The 20,090-nt window shown below is 35.0% G+C and overlaps 2 protein-coding genes across 2 annotated transcripts; both read right to left on the bottom strand.

Annotated features, from left to right (window-relative positions):
• Positions 1–6,464: 6,464 nt before the first annotated feature.
• Positions 6,465–7,175, bottom strand: LOC107552709 (cyclin-dependent kinase inhibitor 1C-like). The gene is made up of 3 exons (XM_016234676.1): positions 7,122–7,175; positions 6,929–6,979; positions 6,465–6,728 (listed from the first exon to the last, which is right to left on the bottom strand). Exons 1-3 carry the CDS (start codon positions 7,173–7,175, stop codon positions 6,465–6,467), a joined length of 369 nt encoding a protein of 122 aa, XP_016090162.1.
• Positions 7,176–12,960: 5,785 nt separating this feature from the next.
• LOC107552703 (uncharacterized) lies at positions 12,961–14,750 on the bottom strand. Its single transcript, XM_016234662.1, is given in 7 exon segments — positions 12,961–12,993; positions 13,117–13,156; positions 13,265–13,467; positions 13,626–13,823; positions 14,037–14,090; positions 14,574–14,618; positions 14,691–14,750. Coding segments are annotated over 7 exon segments (633 nt in total).
• Between the last annotated feature and the right edge of the window lie 5,340 nt (positions 14,751–20,090).

Raw genomic sequence — 20,090 nt, 5'->3', positions numbered from 1 at the left:
AAAAATTTTTTTTTTTTTTTTTTTTTTTTTTTTTTTAATTGGAAGCACTTTGAGTTTACCTCATCACTGCCAGAGGAGCTCCAGGGTTTATAGCGGTGACAGAGCTGTGAGAAATACAAAATGGCATTATATCATAATCATTGTCATTTAATAAAGTATCATACAATGTTGTCTGAGGCTTAAGTGAGCTGGGCTGCTCAGTTATGTCACATCAGCATTATAATATGTGATACAAACTACTATGATAGTAGAAGCATCTTTCAAAAATAACATTAACTTACGGCTCCGGAGGGAATGAGCCACAGCATGGTAAGTAAAATGAGACTGTTCATTTTGGGGTGGCACGGTTTTGAACCTTATTTAGGGAGAGAGAAAAAAACAGGTCATATAAAATCACAGTGAGATCATTATTAATAGCAATTCAGTAATACTGATACACTGATATTTTTATTTTATTCAGTAATACTGATACACATTTTTAACAGACCAAGCATAAGTGCACACTCATAAGACAGATAAACACAAGATTTAAAGACTGCAACTTGTTTTACATGCAAGTACTATAGTTAGCCACATAGAGTCCCTCGTGAGCAGGAAAAAAGGGCTTGAGGGAAACATTTAAAAATGCAGACAACAAATGTCAACAATTTTTCATAAAAACTAAATCTTTGGTAGTGATATTTCAATCGCCAAACTTAAATTAATCATACTTTAAAACCACAATAGTTTAAAGTACATTGGGTGAATAATGAAAACAAGAATATTTTTCACATTTCATGTCAGGCTGGGGCAAAATGTCACATTTATTAGAAAGGTTGTATGAAACATTGTTTTAAATGATAAAAATGTGTATAACTTATCATATTTGCTGGTTATCTGCTGGGTTATTTCAGTATCATTGAGATAGTATTATAGTTTTTCTTAATACTTTGAATTATTTTTATTTTATATTTTCCATTTTCATCTTGATTTTAGATCAAGCTGAGTCCATGTTGTTTTCTTTATTTTAAAGTCATTTTGTCATTTTAGTACATTAGCTTAGCTTAAATAAAATAACCTTAAGTTGTCTACATTTTATTTTATTTCAGTTAAAATTTTATTTTAAATGATAAAAGCTGTTTCCTTAAAAAGTTTTATAATTGTTTCCCTGTTTCAGTTTTGCCAAAAAGCATATAATAAACTGTTTAAATGGTGAAATCCATTGTGACAACTTGAAAATAAAAAAACAACCTCATTTTAAGTGACATCCTGTTGTCATTGAAAATGTTCAGTAGCTTCTTGTTGTTTAATTTTTGTAAACAACAAAATGTAAACGATTTTTGTACATATTTTCAAAACTTAACAAACACTAAGAAAAATTCACTGGAGTAAAAACTGTGACTCCTTGCCTCAGTCTTCCCTATACTTCAATGAAGTCAATGAAGAGAACATTAACTCAAAGTAACAAAGTAGTGAAGGGTAGATTTATCCATACTTACAGCCCTGCAACACATTGAGTCTCCTCGATGTCCTGAAGGAAATGTGAATACACTGAGATTTATCCCAACCCAGCAAAAAGCACTCAAACTCATCAAAGAGTTCTAGCATTTACTTTTTTACTTATTGTACAAACCTTAATCTATAAGGGCAATATTTAGTCATGTAATCCTTAAAATCCCCCAAATCCCCAAAAGCTCACTGTCAGTTTGTGCAATTGTGACCTCTTCTTAAAAACTTCCTGGACACATTGCAACAGAGGATTAGCTAATCTCTGATAATCGTGGATTTACTGCAAGACAAGCCATGTCTACGTATCTCTCTGTACCTAAAGAAAAAGTAAAAAATACTGATATGCAGTAGCTATATAAAAGAATGGCAGCTGATATATCTCAAGGACAAGAGAAGTGAAAGAATGGGTCGTAAACTTAGTAGGTGCCCTGATACAGAGCTCCAATACAGGGACACTTAACGCCAGGTTGCAATACTGTAAGAAATGTACTAAACATACTAAATAATTAAATGGAAAATTATGTCAAATGTTCATTTGGATAAATGCATTGGCAAAATACATACAGGTGCATCTCAATAAATTAGAATGTCGTGGAAAAGTTAATTTATTTAAGTAATTCAACTCAAATTGTGAAACTTGTGTATTAAATAAATTCAATGCACACAGACTGAAGTAGTTTAAGTCTTTGGTTCTTTTAATTGTGATGATTTTGGCTCACATTTAACAAAAACCCACCAATTCACTATCTCAACAAATTAGAATATGGTGACATGCCAATCAGCTAATCAACTCAAAACACCTGCAAAGGTTTCCTGAGCCTTCAAAATGGCCTCTCAGTTTGGTTCACTAGGCTACACAAGCATGGGGAAGACTGCTGATCTGACAGCTGTCCAGAAGACAATCATTGACACCCTTCACAAGGAGCCACAAACATTCATTGCCAAAGAAACTGGCTGTTCACAGAGTGCTGTATCCAAGCATGTTAAATGAAAGTTGAGTGGAAGGAAAAAGTGTGAAAGAAAAAGATGCACAACCAACCGAGAGAACCGCAGCCTTATGAGGATTGTCAAGCAAAATCGATTCAAGAATTTGAGTGAACTTCACAAGGAATGGACTGAGGCTGGGGTCAAGGCATCAAGAGCCACCACACACAGACGTGTCAAGGAATTTGGCTACAGTTGTCGTATTCCTCTTGTTAAGCCACTCCTGAACCACAGACAACGTCAGAGGCGTCTTACCTGGGCTAAGGAGAAGAACTGGACTGTTGCCCAGTGGTCCAAAGTCCTCTTTTCAGATGAGAGCAAGTTTTGTATTTCATTTGGAAACCAAGGTCCTAGAGTCTGGAGGAAGGGTGGAGAAGCTCATATCCCAAGTTGCTTGAAGTCCAGTGTTAAGTTTCCACAGTCTGTGATGATTTGGGGTTTTTTGAAAACCAACGTCACTGCACCCGTTTACCAAGAACGTTTGGAGCACTTTATGCTTCCTTCTGCTGACCAGCTTTTTGAAGATGCTGGAACCCACAACCTTTGGGTTATGAGTCCGACTCTCTAACCATTAGGCCACGACTTCCCAAATGAGAAACAAGAGACTAAAAAATGCAGATGAGCTGAAGGCCGCTGTCAAAGAAACCTGGGCTTCCATACCACCTCAGCAGTGCCACAAACTGATCACCTCCATGCCACGTCGAATTGAGGCAATAATTAAAGCAAAAGGAGCCCCTACCAAGTATTGAGTACACGTACAGTAAATGAACATACTTTCCAGAAGGCCAACAATTCACAAAAAAAAAATGTTTTATTGGTCTTATGAAGTATTCAAATTTGTTGAGATAGTGAATTGGTGGGTTTTTGTTAAATGTGAGCCAAAATCATCACAATTAAAAGAACCAAAGACTTAAACTACTTCAGTCTGTGTGCATTGAATTTATTTAATACACGAGTTTCACAATTTGAGTTGAATTACTGAAATAAATTAACTTTTCCATGACATTCTAATTTATTGAGATGCACCTGTACTTATTACTTAAGGACAGTTTTTTGCTCACACTACAACTTTAAAGAGATATTTGATCCAAAAATGAAAATGCTGTCATTAATTACTCACCCTCATGTCTTTCCAAACCCGTAAGACCTTTGTTCATCTTCGGAACACAAATTAAGATATTTTGGATGAAATCAGAGAGCTTTTTTTTTTTGACCCTGCAAGGACAGCAACACAACTGACTCGTTCGAGGCCTAGAAAAGTAATAAGTACATATATAGTATGAAAATCTTGACAGATATAATAAAGAAATATTAATAATAATCATTATAATCCCAGTCACATCCAGCCCTAAGGTGTGCTTCATGCTTTTGTTTTGTTTGTGAATTGCATAAATTCAATTTAAGTATCTTTACAATTACTATACCATAAGGGAGACAGACATGTGACTCATTTCCCTGTTTCCTAATTGTTGAGTAAAGTTCAACTTGCTAAATACTGAATGTTACATTTTTCAAACATGTCACTGTGTTACTTCTGATTGGCCAGCTGCATGTTGTTAATGTATATATGAAGCATATTTACCTGCTGTATTGATGTCACACCTGAAACAGTCTCTTATACATTTGGCATAACGGTAAGAATTAAAAATAGAAAGAACAAACTGCATTTACATTTAGATTTGGTCATTTAGCAGACATTTTGATTATCCAGTGTGATTTACACATGAGGAATCTTTTCTCTTTTAGATCAGATCATCTCTTCTTGAGAACCATGAAATCTTTCCTCATTGTTGCCTGTGTCTTTGGACTCTGCTGTGCCGTGCTAGTGAGTATCATTCTCTATTCTACTGTTAACCACCACAAATTGTAAATGTTCACTGTTTTGTAACTTATTCTATAAAAAATTGTTTCTTTTCAGGCACGGGATGAAGAACTTCGAGAGAAGCGCTCATCAAGCCGTTCCTCTGAGGTCTGTTTGAAATCCAACATTTTTGTCATTGCATAAAATACTTTTAATCAATTTCTCTTAAAATCTTAAATGCAAAAATTATCCTGAGCAATGCAAAAGCATTTATGCATTGAATGCACTTTAATTATGTTGATATATGCCTGCCTTCATTTTGAAAATCCGTTTTACGTGGACTCTTTTTTTTTTTATGGAAATTACTTTGTTCTTCTACTGATTACTACAGAGATACAGACCTGGAGGCTACAGACCGTACCCATTTCAGCGTCCCTATCCCTACCCATACTTTCACCCTTACCAGTCTCAGCCTCCAAACACCAACGCCCTCCTCAACCTCTTGCCATTCATCTTAGCACAGCTGGCATCCACCACCCCTGCTCTGGCACCGGCACCGGCCCCCGCACCTGCCCCTGCACCAGCCCCAGCCCCGGCCCCTGCACCAGCCCCAGCTCCTGCTCCTGCCCCCGGTGGGAGATAAGACAGCAGTTCAAACTGAACATGTGTCTGATTAACTTGATACTCTTGTTCTTGATATCTTAAAACATAAATAAACTTTGCATTACTGAATCATACATTTGTGTTTGTCTTATGCTTTCTGATTAAAAGGAAAGTGCACATAAAGTGTGATTGTTATGACTCATACATGAGAGCAACCAAAAGTATCAAAAATTATGTTACATCAATACATCAGGAGATGAAGACAAGCAGCAGAGTCACTGAATCATTCATTCAACCGCTAATTTACTCATGAACGAAACGAGTGTCTTCATGAGTGTTTATTATGTCCCTTGTGCTGTGGAGGAGGATTTGTAATAATTCATTTCATAACTACAAACATGAATACATTTATTTATTCAAATAAATTATCTATGTTATATTTCACCTGGAACAGCATTATTAACTTTTGAAAAGATCCAAACAGCACAACTGGAAATCAGATATGTTTGGCCATTAACTGTTAATTCTCCATGAAAGCCTGGCAGGTAGACATGCCACTTCTCTCTCCAGTATGGTTGGAGGAATTGTTGAGTAGAATACATGAAATGATGTGAGGAGTTTGTATTTGACGATGTTAACAAGATGACTGACGGCCTGGTTTAAGCAAAAATAATAATAATTTACCAAATCTAAAAATGTCCCAAAACATGCATGCACCTCTGCGTAACTGTGTACTTTTTAATTCAGAAAAAGTACATTCATTTTAATGATTAAAAAAATAAAACATTCTGCCCTGTCAAGTTCTCAAAAACAACCTAAGCTGAGCCATGTTAACTCACTCTGGCGAGAGTGATAAACCAACTCTTTAAAAATTTTAAATGTTTAGGCAACATCATTGCTTTTAAAAAAAAAACAGTAAGTACAAGAAATGTACAAGCTTCCATTACAATTCAAAAACGTCTCTAAACAAGCAACCGTTTCGAAGTTACTGTAGTGACAAGCATTCCTTTGTATAGGCTAACAGTTCAATAAAGAGGAAATTAAGAACTTACATTTTAGACACAATACTGCCAGTCACATTGTCTGTTTTTGCTCAATAAAAATAGCTCTAAACAAAGTCACAGAGGACCCATTGTTATGCAGTAGTGTTGTTTTGTTCTTGAATGATTCAGTGCTTTTGAACGAATCTGATTTGTGAATGATTCAATGATTTACTTATAACTTATTTCATTCCTGAACAAAAGTCAATACCTTGTCGCCATCTACTGACGTGTGTAACTGCAGAAAGAGTCCCTGAAAAATACACACCACACACTGATTAGTCTGTCAGAGACTCAAAGTCCTGCTAGCTGGAACGCTGCTCAAAACAGATTAAAGGACTATTATCTGTTGGATCATTTTACATTTTTTGGCTGCTATATCTTAATAAAAACACTAAAAAAATCTAATAATTTACATTTTCCTATACATTTAAAAGAATATCACAAACACAAATGTATGATTCAATGATGCAAAGTTTATTTGTTTTAATATGCCAAGAACAAGAGTAGCAAGTCAATCAGACACATGCTCAGTTTTAACTGGTGTCTTATCTCCCACCAGGGGCAGGAGCAGGAGCTGGGGCAGGTGCAGGGGCTGGTGCAGGAGCGGGGGCCGGTGCCGGAGCAGGGGTGTTGGATGCCAGCTGTGCTAAGATGAATGGCAAGAGGCTGAGGAGAGCATTGTTGTTTGGTGGCCGAGGCTGAGGCTGAGGCAGAGGCTGTGGCAGAGGCTGGGGCTGGTAAGGGGGAAAGTATGGGTAGGGATAGGGACGCTGGAATTGGTATGGGTTGAAGAAGCCTCCAGGCTGTCTCTGTAGAAATATTAGTAGAAAAACATGTAAGATTTCTATTGATGTCTATATAAAACAGATTTCAAAATGAAGACAAACATGTACAACATGTTCAGAATGTAGCCTCAAAAATGATAAATGCGTTGATTCGAGGATTTTATACAATGGCAAAAATTTAAGAGAATTTGCAGAGTTTGCAGAGTTTTTGATTTCAAACTGACCTCTGAGGAACGGCTTGATGAGCGCTTCTCTCGAAGCTCTTCATCCTCTGCCTAAAAAGGAAAATTAATTTGTCATTTTGCATCTTCATCACCATCATCACTTCATTTCCATTGTTATAAATTATGTTACAGAACAATGTGGTGGTAAAAATGAGTAGAACATCACATGCAATTAAATGGGAATAATACTCACTAGCACAGCACAGCAGAATCCAAAGACACAGGCAACAATGAGGAAAGATTTCATGGTTCTCAAGAGCGGCTCTGATCTAATAGAGAAAATGTGTAAATCGCATTGGAGAAAAATGTCTGCTAAATTACCAAATATAAATGTAAATGCTGTTAATTTTGTCTACCTTTGCTTCTTACCTTTATGCCAAAAGTATGACACTTGTCTGTGTGACATCAAAACAGCAGTTATATATGCTTAATATATACATTATTGACATGCAACTGGCCAATCAGCAGAAGTGACACGGTGACACAATTGAAAAAAATGTAAAACGTAATATTTAGCAAGTCAGACTTTACTCAGTAATTGGGAAATTGGGAAATGAGTCACATGGTTTCCTTTTTATGATATAATAATTGTACACATACTTAAACTGAGTTTATGCAACACATGAACAAAACAAAAGATTAAGGCACACCTTAGGGCTGGATGTGACTGGGATTCTTGGATAATATATAATAGCCTTCCTCATATCTGTGTCATTCTAGATATCTTCAAAAATATATAAAATGTCAAAAGTAATTGGAATATTTCTACAAAAAAAATCAGTGGAGAAAATCTTTACAATGATTGAACTGACATATCATGATTGTGACAAATATAAGTATGATTATGTTATTTAAAAAGCTTGAGACGTGAAATATGGGGAAAATATTTTTAGCATGAAAGATGACGCTGTTGATACCAGTTCTTAAAAACCATAAATATCTGTGCTGATTATTTCTCTAACAGATACACATTTATAGTTAAATACTGTATATATTATTTTAGTTATATATTTTTTTGTTCTTAAGTTAAATATTATATATTTTAAAATAGTGTTGTGTATTGAGTTATGGTTTGAGCACAGGTGGTTTTAGGGGTCGTGAGTGTAGTAATCATAATATTAAAATAATACTAAAATATAGAGAAAATATGAGGTCTGGCATGTGAAATGTATTAGTCATGTTTTTATTCATAAATTAAAACTTCTAACATCCAAAATACTGAATCACACACACAGGCAGTAAAATTGATACAAGCAAAATTGTTTTAATGGTAACAAACTGTTGAAATACACTGAGAACAACAACAACAAATTAATCAATTGACAATTTTTATCTCCAGTATAAATTGCACTTGTGTAGTAATTATTCTAATGTTCCAGGCTGTTACACTAATATCACTGGCTATTAGAGCTCTTCTAAGCATTATGACACTCTCATGTAAACAGAAATTTTTAATTTTTCTCAACAAAGGAGCAGGTCTTAACGTGCTGTGATAGGTGCGAGGGTTGGCGCCGGGTTTGGGGCAGTGGATGGGGCAGCGGGGGGAGTTGGCACCGGGGCAGGGGCTGGATTTGGGATAGTTCTAAAGGCCATCAGCAGCTGAAGAAGCTGATCATAGTTGAGAATCGAGAAAGGCTGACTCAGATTGGGGAAAAAAGCTCCAGTCTGACAAGAGACATTATGACAGATACACAAGCAATTAAAACATTATCTTGAATTTTACATTTTTAACTTTGAGGTACATTTTTTTTGACTAACCTCATCAGAATTCGAGCTGGATAATGAGCGAGCCACACGCTGGTGAACTTCAGCCTAATTGCAATTAAAAACAATCATTGTTATCACTGTCACATTATTTACATGCAACTTAAACTGTAAAATGCAAAAGTATAGCTTTTGAAACTTACCTGGAAAGCCAGACCAAGAAGACATGCAAATAAGATTACTGTCTTCATGTTTCTGTTAAAGAGTATAATTCTCCAAAGCAGCAGAAATGATAGGAAGAATATTTATTGCTCTGATGCCTGGAAATATAATAATAATTTGAACAACCTGAGGATTTAAATACAGCAATAGATATCACACCCCTCTGTTATGTTGATGCCTTAAATTGTTAAATTGCTGACTGTTGTTGCTAAATGTACGGGTTGAATCCTAAAACATTAGGTGGGCTTAAGACAACAAATTAGTTTAGCAATCAGTACAATCCTCCTACACAAGACACTCCTCTGTGGCTTTCTTTAATCTATCCGACTGATATTGCAATAGAGAAAGAATTATAAGAAATTCCATACATTACTGACACCTCTTTGAAGCAAGAATTTTGTAATGTTATGAAATGCTTGAATGGACTACAACATACCCTTATATTTCGACCACCTTAAATGACTTCAGCTTTATATTAGTATTTTTAGTAACAATTTCTCTAACAATTGATTAGTCCTCGTTCAAAACAAATGATCCACAACAACAGTGACAATTGCTCAACGTCTGGCTTTTATAAAGAGAGAAGCACGACCAACGTGACACGGCTAGAAACAGGCACAAACTTTGAGAAGTCAAAGTCTTTGATTCTGGTGCCACATCAGCTGCTATTTAACTTAAGTTTAAGGCTAAAAATTTGATATATTTATTATTCTACAGAAGCAATGTGGTTTCTAGTGGCATTATCATGTGTTATGGTGGCGGCTCAAGTGAGTAGCAACATTCTGAGAGATATTTTGGGTATTCTGGTTATCAGTGTATATTAGTATCATGGAGGAGTTTCACACTGTTTTACATGTTATTCTTGTCACGGCAGGTGTCAGAACCTTTTAATGCATTAATGCTTTTTTATTAGCCCAATGACAGAAATCGCTGGGATCAAGTTAGCCCAGTAAATGGAGAACAATATTTCTCAGGTCCAGAAGATGGAGGAGTAAAAGTACCTCAGTCAACTCCAATCAGGCCCAGATGGGAGCAGAATTTTGGACGTCCAGTTTTTGTGCGTTTTTCCACTTTATTCATAACTTAAAAATTATTTAAGGTAGTTTTACTTCCAAAAGTCAACTGACACTCACTACAGCCAGATCCAGTGGGCCCGTTGTATCCAGATGGACCTGAGCGACACGCACAAGATCCATCTAACGGCTCTCCATTTGGACAAGATCCAGTGTTCCCTGGTCAAAGTGGAGGAAACTGGGTGAGCAACATTTTCAATTCTTTTTGCAAAGTTTGCAATCATTATGCAGTACAATAAACATTAGATTTATCTTCTGCTGTACACAGCGGAGCGAACAATGGCATAGATGGGGAGGAACCAAAGAAACACAGAGGACTGGGAGAGCTGGTAGACCATCTTACAAAGTAAGTTAGACTGCACATTTAATGCCTCGAGACTTAAGTTTCTTTAGAGTCTTTAAGACGTGGGGGAAAAAGTGCCATTGCCATCATCCTGGGACAAACAGGATTACATATTTAATGTGGAAAAATTTAATATTTGCTGAAATATGAAAATTAGTTATAAATGTTGTTAAATCCCTTCAGCTGGATAGGATGCCGACACACCCAACCCAAGCTCCAGTAGATGGGGGTAAAGAGAATCAAATGAATCCACTCTTTGGAAAACCTTTGAGTCCCAACATGATGGTAAGCTCATACTGCTAATATTAACATGCACTTTTCACAAATTCATTCATGGAATAAACAGGGTTTTATGTTGCGTTGCTATTGATTGTGTATATATTTATGAGTTCACTTTGATACATTTTCTAGGATGACAGGCAGTTCATTCCAATCTTCAAGGTAAGATATTGATGATTCAACTAAAGACATTAAATGTCATGAACTGAATGCATATGAAGTCTGTAATCTGTGTTTAATATTTTTATTCACTTGGATCAACATAGGCTGACAATGTCACTTTGCAGGTGAGTGAAATTTGCGGTGCTGTTGTTTTGTACCCAGAAACAGTAGTAATCTTTAATATTTTGAGATGAGTAAATATACCGAAAAGCGAAAATAAATAAACAAATAAATATGTTCTCCCTTTAACAGAATATTAGTGCTTTCCATCTAAAGGAGGTAATGCCACTATATTGGGGAAATTGACATTAATTAACCTAACATACTGTATTTCAAGATAGAAAAATACAATAAAACAGAAGATAAAATCAAAATAATTTTTGCTTTTGTTTCAGGGAGAGAATGTGTTCCTCGTACCAAACGTAAGTGAATGAAACAGTCTAAGATAATACTTTGCCATTCATTTTCCATTTGCAATAGCTTACAATATGTCTTTTTTATTTCATACTTTGTTTAATTTGAAGGACTGAACACATAATGAGAGTTATAATTTAAACAGACACAAAGTAATAAGAAAGTAAACGTTAAAGGTTTATGATATACACCGAAAATACCTTCTTTCCATCCAGGGCAAAAGGCAGATGCAGCCACCAAAAAAGGTAATGAAGTTTAATTCAAATTTGCATAAATCTCTTATAGATATAATAATATTTCATATTGAAAAAATGTATACTATTTGTGACTTATTTACAGGGTGGAGTGAATAGACCTCAGGAACTGGGGGTAAAGTTGTTGTTGTTTTTTATTATAAAACTTGTTTTATTATTGTGAAATAGGTTCCATGTGATTTCTTTGTTGTGTAATTAATGAATGAATTTTTTTATCACGTTTAGTATGGTCAGGGTTTCTCCCTCTACGGCCCTCAGGTAACAGGCCACATTCATCATGCTTAATAAAATATATCAAATAAATAGAAAGATAACATATATAAAAGGATAACGTACAGTATATTAAAGAAAGATAACATTAAAAGTACATTTAAATTCAGTTTACCAAATCTGTAAATACACTTTCCATATCTAACAGCCTTATGTGAAGCTCATCTACAACCCAACTGCAACGGTAAGTCACATCGTCTTCCTCTGGAGTCTATGACCTTGCATATCTGGGCACTAAATATAGTTTTTTAAACAACACAACAGTCTATTGTATATTTGTTCCCCACAGCAAAAAATCTCATTTGAATATGGCATTACACAGCTTGTAAGTAATCAGGAATATGTACTAATATCACATCAGTTACATTATAGACATCTGCCAGTACCTAAAATCATTTTTCATCTAATTGCACTCTCTTTCTTGTTTCAATGTTTTGTTTTTGTTTGTTTGTTTGTTTGTTTGTTTTTTATCTTTTGAATGTCCCGCTTGTCTTTGCAGCTCCCTGCATTCATGAAGGTCAGTATTTTGGTTCCCAAGTTAAGAGTGACTGGTTTTGATGTATTTGAGTATACATTTTAGATTATTATATTTAGGCCTGTTTATTTATTTATTTATTCAACATTGCTTTGGACTCTGATTCTCCAGGCGGAGTCTGAAAGTGATCGTGGGACAAACTAGAAAAGAACCTTGTGCAATAATCACACTGGTAAGGCATATTGCTGTACCTAGTTTGATTTAAAAACTTTATTTTGGCTTTGAATAACCTCTTTTTCTTTTTCCACAGGTGAACATCCAGCTATTATATAATTCAGCAATATAATTTAAATGTGTCATATAGATTTTTTTTGTTATTTTATTGCTAATTAATGTATATTTATGGATGTTCACTCTTAATTTGCTGATTCTTTTTTCTTTAATCATTACTGTTGAGAATCTGTTCAATAAAATCTCCAGCATCAACATTGTGACTTTGAGCATTTTGTCACTGAAGTGTATTCTTGTATTCTTAATAGTTAATACATATGAGCACAGTTCCTAATCAAGTTTCAGGAGGAGTACAAAGGAGTATTTTCAACATGAAAAAAAAAATCACTTTAGACAAAATAAATAGAGCATCTTTTATTTATTTGGTAACATATGGATATGTCCAAGTTGAACAAAAATGTCTCTTGTGAGGGGTCTCCACAGTGGGATATCTGGAAAACCAACAACAAATTTACAGTCTGATCAATTAATTGGTATGATATCCTATTAGAATATACAATTTTAGAAAACTTTTAATACCTTTCTAATAAAGAAATCTTCTGAGACTATGGCTCAAACAATGGGAACCCAGGATGCCCCTGTCAGAGACAGGATTGGTTAACAAACTGTCTACAAATTCTACAGTAATTATTCAGCCCAGTCATGTTTTGTCATGTTTGGTTATTAACAGCATGTTAACAAAAGATAACTTCTGAAAAAACCTCTCCAGTTCCAGGACCGGGCCGATCACCACGGTAATCAGTTTTATATATTATTAAATATAATATTAAATACATGTAATATTTTTGAGATATGTCAGATAAAAATGCAGGTTTGTTGTTTTCTTCATGGAGATAATATGCTTTTCATTTAATGATTTTTCTTTGTAAAAATCACATTTTTGCCTGTGTGAAAAGGCTTTACAATACCTGGATTGGTTGTATTGGTTGCACTGGCTGCATTGGTTGCATGGTGTCCTGGGCTTGAACACTTGGGCCAGCGTTCTGGTTTGGTGTCAGTCTTACAGGAGTGTTCCTCGGAGGATATAGATTAGTCAGGAAGAATGGAAAGCCCTAAAAACAAAATATGACCTTTTATATATTTGAATATAATATAATATTTGATATAATATAAATATTTGAGAATAATTCAAAAAACTTGTGGATAAGGACCAAAAAATAAATATAAAAATCCATGAGTGCATGATGTTCCCTTTGAAGTCTGTCTGTACCGGGGGAAGGTTCTGTGCTGGTAAGCCGTTGTTGGGAATGATGCCAGGTATAGGCTGCTCCTGCTGCAACGGGGGCAGTTGTGCTGGGTTCAGCTGGTTTATTTGAGGAGGCAGGAAGGGTCCCTGCATCGCAGGGTTAAAGTTGAGCACCTGTGGGGGCTGCTGCTGGATCAGGAAGGGAGGGAAAAATGCAGTTCCCTGAGGAGAAAAAAAGCAGAGATTCAAATGAGTCCCTTATAATATAAGCACCATACTATAGGCTACCAACAGAACACCATATTAAGATACCAAGTAATTCCTTGTTTCAGGTTCAGAAATTATATATCTCTGTCATATGTTATTCCTGATTTTACCTTTAAATGTGCAAGTTATCTACATACTAGTTTGTTTTTGTTTTTCAGTGACTATTACCTGTGCTGGACCCAAACCCACACCTGCCAGAGTGAGTCCATTGAAACGCAAAACCTACAAAGAATGAACAAGTAACAGTTGTGAGCATGACAGAAAACAACTGAATATATATCAGAAAACAAAAATGTTATACCAAAACTGTAATACATATACATACAAATACCATATATTTTTTGACAGTGAAGACATTTATGCAAAAGATTTCTATTTCAAATACATGCTGTTATTTTGAACTTTCTATTAATTAATGAATCTCGAAATAACAGCAAATCAGCATTTTAGAAGGATTTATGAAGGGTCATATAACACTGAAAACTGGAGTATTGATGTTGAAAATGCAGCTTTTAAAATATTGTAGAGAACCATTATTTTAATTTGTAATAATATTTTGCAATATTACTGCTTCTCCTGTGTTTTTGATCATTTAAATGCAGTCTTGGTGAGCAAAAGAAAATAAATCTTATTGACCCCAAACTTGCTAGAATTTAATATTTAATAATTAATATCATTTGTGACAAAACTTCATAAGAAACATACCTCATTACTGTTACTTGCAATTATTCCAATTTGTGGCTGGTAGATCTGTGAAACACAAACTTAGTTTTGTTACTATTGATTCAAACTGAAAACATGAATTTATCAATGAAGACTTACAGGAGCACAAGTGCAAATGCTGAGAAGACCAGCCATGGAAAAGACGGCCTGAAACTTCATCTTGGTAATCTGTGGAAGAAAAATCAATGAGAATGAACATATACTAAAAACAGAAAGATACCGTCCTTATAATTAAATTATTTTAATAAAAGACTCCTTACTGATACTGCCTATATATACTACTAATACTACAGTCAATAAATGCAGAATATTAGAGAAAATAAAAGTACATTCAAGGCAGAGCAGATGTGCAAACTATAAGCGTATTTTCCCCTTATAGCTTTTAAACTGGTGCATGCCCTCTTATAACATCAGGTTGCTGTAGATGTGACACATACGGTGTGTCATGTGTCTTAATTTGTCTATACCGCATCATATATAGACATGTATCATTATGGTCAAATGAGCTGCTAATTGTTTTCATTAATTTATTGTCTGGGTTCGAGTATGTATATGTACAGTATGAGTGTTTGATGAGACGAAGACTATCATTATGATATTATGCAAAGTCCCTAAAAACATTTAATGCTTAAAAATAGAACAGATGCACCAGTGCCAAGATCAGGATTGAGCTTTGTCACAGACTAATAAGCAGGCTGAATGGAGAGATGTTTGCTCTGTGAGGTAAAGAGACAAATTATTGTCTGACTGAGAATGAAAAAACCAGATTGAATCATTCTCTTCAAAACAGTAATTATGGCAATTAGTGTGGTCATCTCCGCTCAGTAATTACATGGTTTAGGGGCTGAGTATCCCAGACAGAAGAATCAAATGGTTTGTGTCTCCTCGGCTGTAGTGTAATTTTCTCATTTCTAAACTGTTCAGGAACCTTAAGAGTCCAGTAGATGGCATTATAATACAATCAGCCAATCAGTGTTGCCAGATTGAATGGACGATTTCCAGCCAAAAAGCTCACAAAAACCCGCCCAAAACTTTAACTGTCAAAATAATGTTATGGGATAAATCAAGGTTGATAAGGGCCATTTTACCTCCTTGAACACATTGCAACCATGCTTGGACGGCCCACATAAACGAGCAAAAATGCTTTACGTGTCTTGAAATAATAATTTCTTCACATTAAACACTGACTGTCAGTCTTCATTCACCTGTTTCTCGTCGTTTATCATTCAAATGTATTAAAGTAAATCATGTGAATTGCATCGCTAATGTCATAGAAAAGCACGGCAGGGCACATGTAACACAGTGTTACAACCCCATCTGCGCAACTGGAATTTAAAACTGGTTACTGTCAGCGATGCATTAAAACATCATTTAAACTGATAAATAACAGATTGGAGATTAAAATAATAGCAGATTTGTCTCATTTTAAATGAGTAATAAAAACTGAGATGGAAAATTTACTTAAGCCATAATTTTACTATGGTAAAATAAATGTTCAGCGGTATCTTCAAAAGACTTTTGAGAGGGAAAAATGCAGTTCCCTGAGGAGAAAAAAAGCAGAGATTCAAATGAGTCCCTTATAATATAAGCACCATACTATAGGCTACCAACAGAACACCATATTAAGATACCAAGTAATTCCTTGTTTCAGGTTCAGAAATTATATATCTCTGTCATATGTTATTCCTGATTTTACCTTTAAATGTGCAAGTTATCTACATACTAGTTTGTTTTTGTTTTTCAGTGACTATTACCTGTGCTGGACCCAAACCCACACCTGCCAGAGTGAGTCCATTGAAACGCAAAACCTACAAAGAATGAACAAGTAACAGTTGTGAGCATGACAGAAAACAACTGAATATATATCAGAAAACAAAAATGTTATACCAAAACTGTAATACATATACATACAAATACCATATATTTTTTGACAGTGAAGACATTTATGCAAAAGATTTCTATTTCAAATACATGCTGTTATTTTGAACTTTCTATTAATTAATGAATCTCGAAATAACAGCAAATCAGCATTTTAGAAGGATTTATGAAGGGTCATATAACACTGAAAACTGGAGTATTGATGTTGAAAATGCAGCTTTTAAAATATTGTAGAGAACCATTATTTTAATTTGTAATAATATTTTGCAATATTACTGCTTCTCCTGTGTTTTTGATCATTTAAATGCAGTCTTGGTGAGCAAAAGAAAATAAATCTTATTGACCCCAAACTTGCTAGAATTTAATATTTAATAATTAATATCATTTGTGACAAAACTTCATAAGAAACATACCTCATTACTGTTACTTGCAATTATTCCAATTTGTGGCTGGTAGATCTGTGAAACACAAACTTAGTTTTGTTACTATTGATTCAAACTGAAAACATGAATTTATCAATGAAGACTTACAGGAGCACAAGTGCAAATGCTGAGAAGACCAGCCATGGAAAAGACGGCCTGAAACTTCATCTTGGTAATCTGTGGAAGAAAAATCAATGAGAATGAACATATACTAAAAACAGAAAGATACCGTCCTTATAATTAAATTATTTTAATAAAAGACTCCTTACTGATACTGCCTATATATACTACTAATACTACAGTCAATAAATGCAGAATATTAGAGAAAATAAAAGTACATTCAAGGCAGAGCAGATGTGCAAACTATAAGCGTATTTTCCCCTTATAGCTTTTAAACTGGTGCATGCCCTCTTATAACATCAGGTTGCTGTAGATGTGACACATACGGTGTGTCATGTGTCTTAATTTGTCTATACCGCATCATATGTATCATTGTATCATTATGGTCAAATGAGCTGCTAATTGTTTTCATTAATTTATTGTCTGGGTTCGAGTATGTATATGGAGTGTTTGAGTGTTTGATGAGACGAAGACTATCATTATGATATTATGCAAAGTCCCTAAAAACATTTAATGCTTAAAAATAGAACAGATGCACCAGTGCCAAGATCAGGATTGAGCTTTGTCACAGACTAATAAGCAGGCTGAATGGAGAGATGTTTGCTCTGTGAGGTAAAGAGACAAATTATTGTCTGACTGAGAATGAAAAAACCAGATTGAATCATTCTCTTCAAAACAGTAATTATGGCAATTAGTGTGGTCATCTCCGCTCAGTAATTACATGGTTTAGGGGCTGAGTATCCCAGACAGAAGAATCAAATGGTTTGTGTCTCCTCGGCTGTAGTGTAATTTTCTCATTTCTAAACTGTTCAGGAACCTTAAGAGTCCAGTAGATGGCATTATAATACAATCAGCCAATCAGTGTTGCCAGATTGAATGGACGATTTCCAGCCAAAAAGCTCACAAAAACCCGCCCAAAACTTTAACTGTCAAAATAATGTTATGGGATAAATCAAGGTTGATAAGGGCCATTTTACCTCCTTGAACACATTGCAACCATGCTTGGACGGCCCACATAAACGAGCAAAAATGCTTTACGTGTCTTGAAATAATAATTTCTTCACATTAAACACTGACTGTCAGTCTTCATTCACCTGTTTCTCGTCGTTTATCATTCAAATGTATTAAAGTAAATCATGTGAATTGCATCGCTAATGTCATAGAAAAGCACGGCAGGGCACATGTAACACAGTGTTACAACCCCATCTGCGCAACTGGAATTTAAAACTGGTTACTGTCAGCGATGCATTAAAACATCATTTAAACTGATAAATAACAGATTGGAGATTAAAATAATAGCAGATTTGTCTCATTTTAAATGAGTAATAAAAACTGAGATGGAAAATTTACTTAAGCCATAATTTTACTATGGTAAAATAAATGTTCAGCGGTATCTTCAAAAGACTTTTGAATTTTAGCGCACTTTTTTCTCTATATAATGTTGATATAGTAACTAGTAAATGCTGTAAATTTTGTTATGCTAGAGCAGATGTGCAAACTATAAGCGTATTTTCCCCTTATAGCTTTTAAACTGGTGCATGCCCTCTTATAACATCAGGTTGCTGTAGATGTGACACATACGGTGTGTCATGTGTCTTAATTTGTCTATACCGCATCATATATAGACATGTATCATTATGGTCAAATGAGCTGCTAATTGTTTTCATTAATTTATTGTCTGGGTTCGAGTATGTATATGTACAGTATGAGTGTTTGATGAGACGAAGACTATCATTATGATATTATGCAAAGTCCCTAAAAACATTTAATGCTTAAAAATAGAACAGATGCACCAGTGCCAAGATCAGGATTGAGCTTTGTCACAGACTAATAAGCAGGCTGAATGGAGAGATGTTTGCTCTGTGAGGTAAAGAGACAAATTATTGTCTGACTGAGAATGAAAAAACCAGATTGAATCATTCTCTTCAAAACAGTAATTATGGCAATTAGTGTGGTCATCTCCGCTCAGTAATTACATGGTTTAGGGGCTGAGTATCCCAGACAGAAGAATCAAATGGTTTGTGTCTCCTCGGCTGTAGTGTAATTTTCTCATTTCTAAACTGTTCAGGAACCTTAAGAGTCCAGTAGATGGCATTATAATACAATCAGCCAATCAGTGTTGCCAGATTGAATGGACGATTTCCAGCCAAAAAGCTCACAAAAACCCGCCCAAAACTTTAACTGTCAAAATAATGTTATGGGATAAATCAAGGTTGATAAGGGCCATTTTACCTCCTTGAACACATTGCAACCATGCTTGGACGGCCCACATAAACGAGCAAAAATGCTTTACGTGTCTTGAAATAATAATTTCTTCACATTAAACACTGACTGTCAGTCTTCATTCACCTGTTTCTCGTCGTTTATCATTCAAATGTATTAAAGTAAATCATGTGAATTGCATCGCTAATGTCATAGAAAAGCACGGCAGGGCACATGTAACACAGTGTTACAACCCCATCTGCGCAACTGGAATTTAAAACTGGTTACTGTCAGCGATGCATTAAAACATCATTTAAACTGATAAATAACAGATTGGAGATTAAAATAATAGCAGATTTGTCTCATTTTAAATGAGTAATAAAAACTGAGATGGAAAATTTACTTAAGCCATAATTTTACTATGGTAAAATAAATGTTCAGCGGTATCTTCAAAAGACTTTTGAATTTTAGCGCACTTTTTTCTCTATATAATGTTGATATAGTAACTAGTAAATGCTGTAAATTTTGTTATGCTAGCATGTGTGGAAATATTCAAACCACGTGTGTTACAACTAACCCCACATTACTTTGTAACCCCGCGCTCCCCTATTAGCAGCAGACACTGTCAAAACGGCAATCATGAAATTAACCGATACCCTCGAAACAACACATGCATGATTTTCTATGTCAGCAGTCAGAATAATCCAGTTTAAATGCAAAAAGTGCCCAATATAAGTGATAGGAAAAAGCAACGTAACTAGCAGGTAGGCTATTTCACACTCGTTCATGCGCACACCATGACAGTCAACTCAAAGCTGTGTCATTCATTGATACTTAATTACAATCCGACAATTAAAAAAGTAACAACAACAATAAT

The sequence above is a fragment of the Sinocyclocheilus grahami genome, unplaced genomic scaffold, assembly GCF_001515645.1.
Source record: "Sinocyclocheilus grahami isolate Dianchi unplaced genomic scaffold, SAMN03320097.WGS_v1.1 scaffold17.1, whole genome shotgun sequence".
NCBI lineage: Eukaryota > Metazoa > Chordata > Actinopteri > Cypriniformes > Cyprinidae > Sinocyclocheilus > Sinocyclocheilus grahami.
This window is presented reverse-complemented; position numbering and strand designations above follow the sequence as displayed.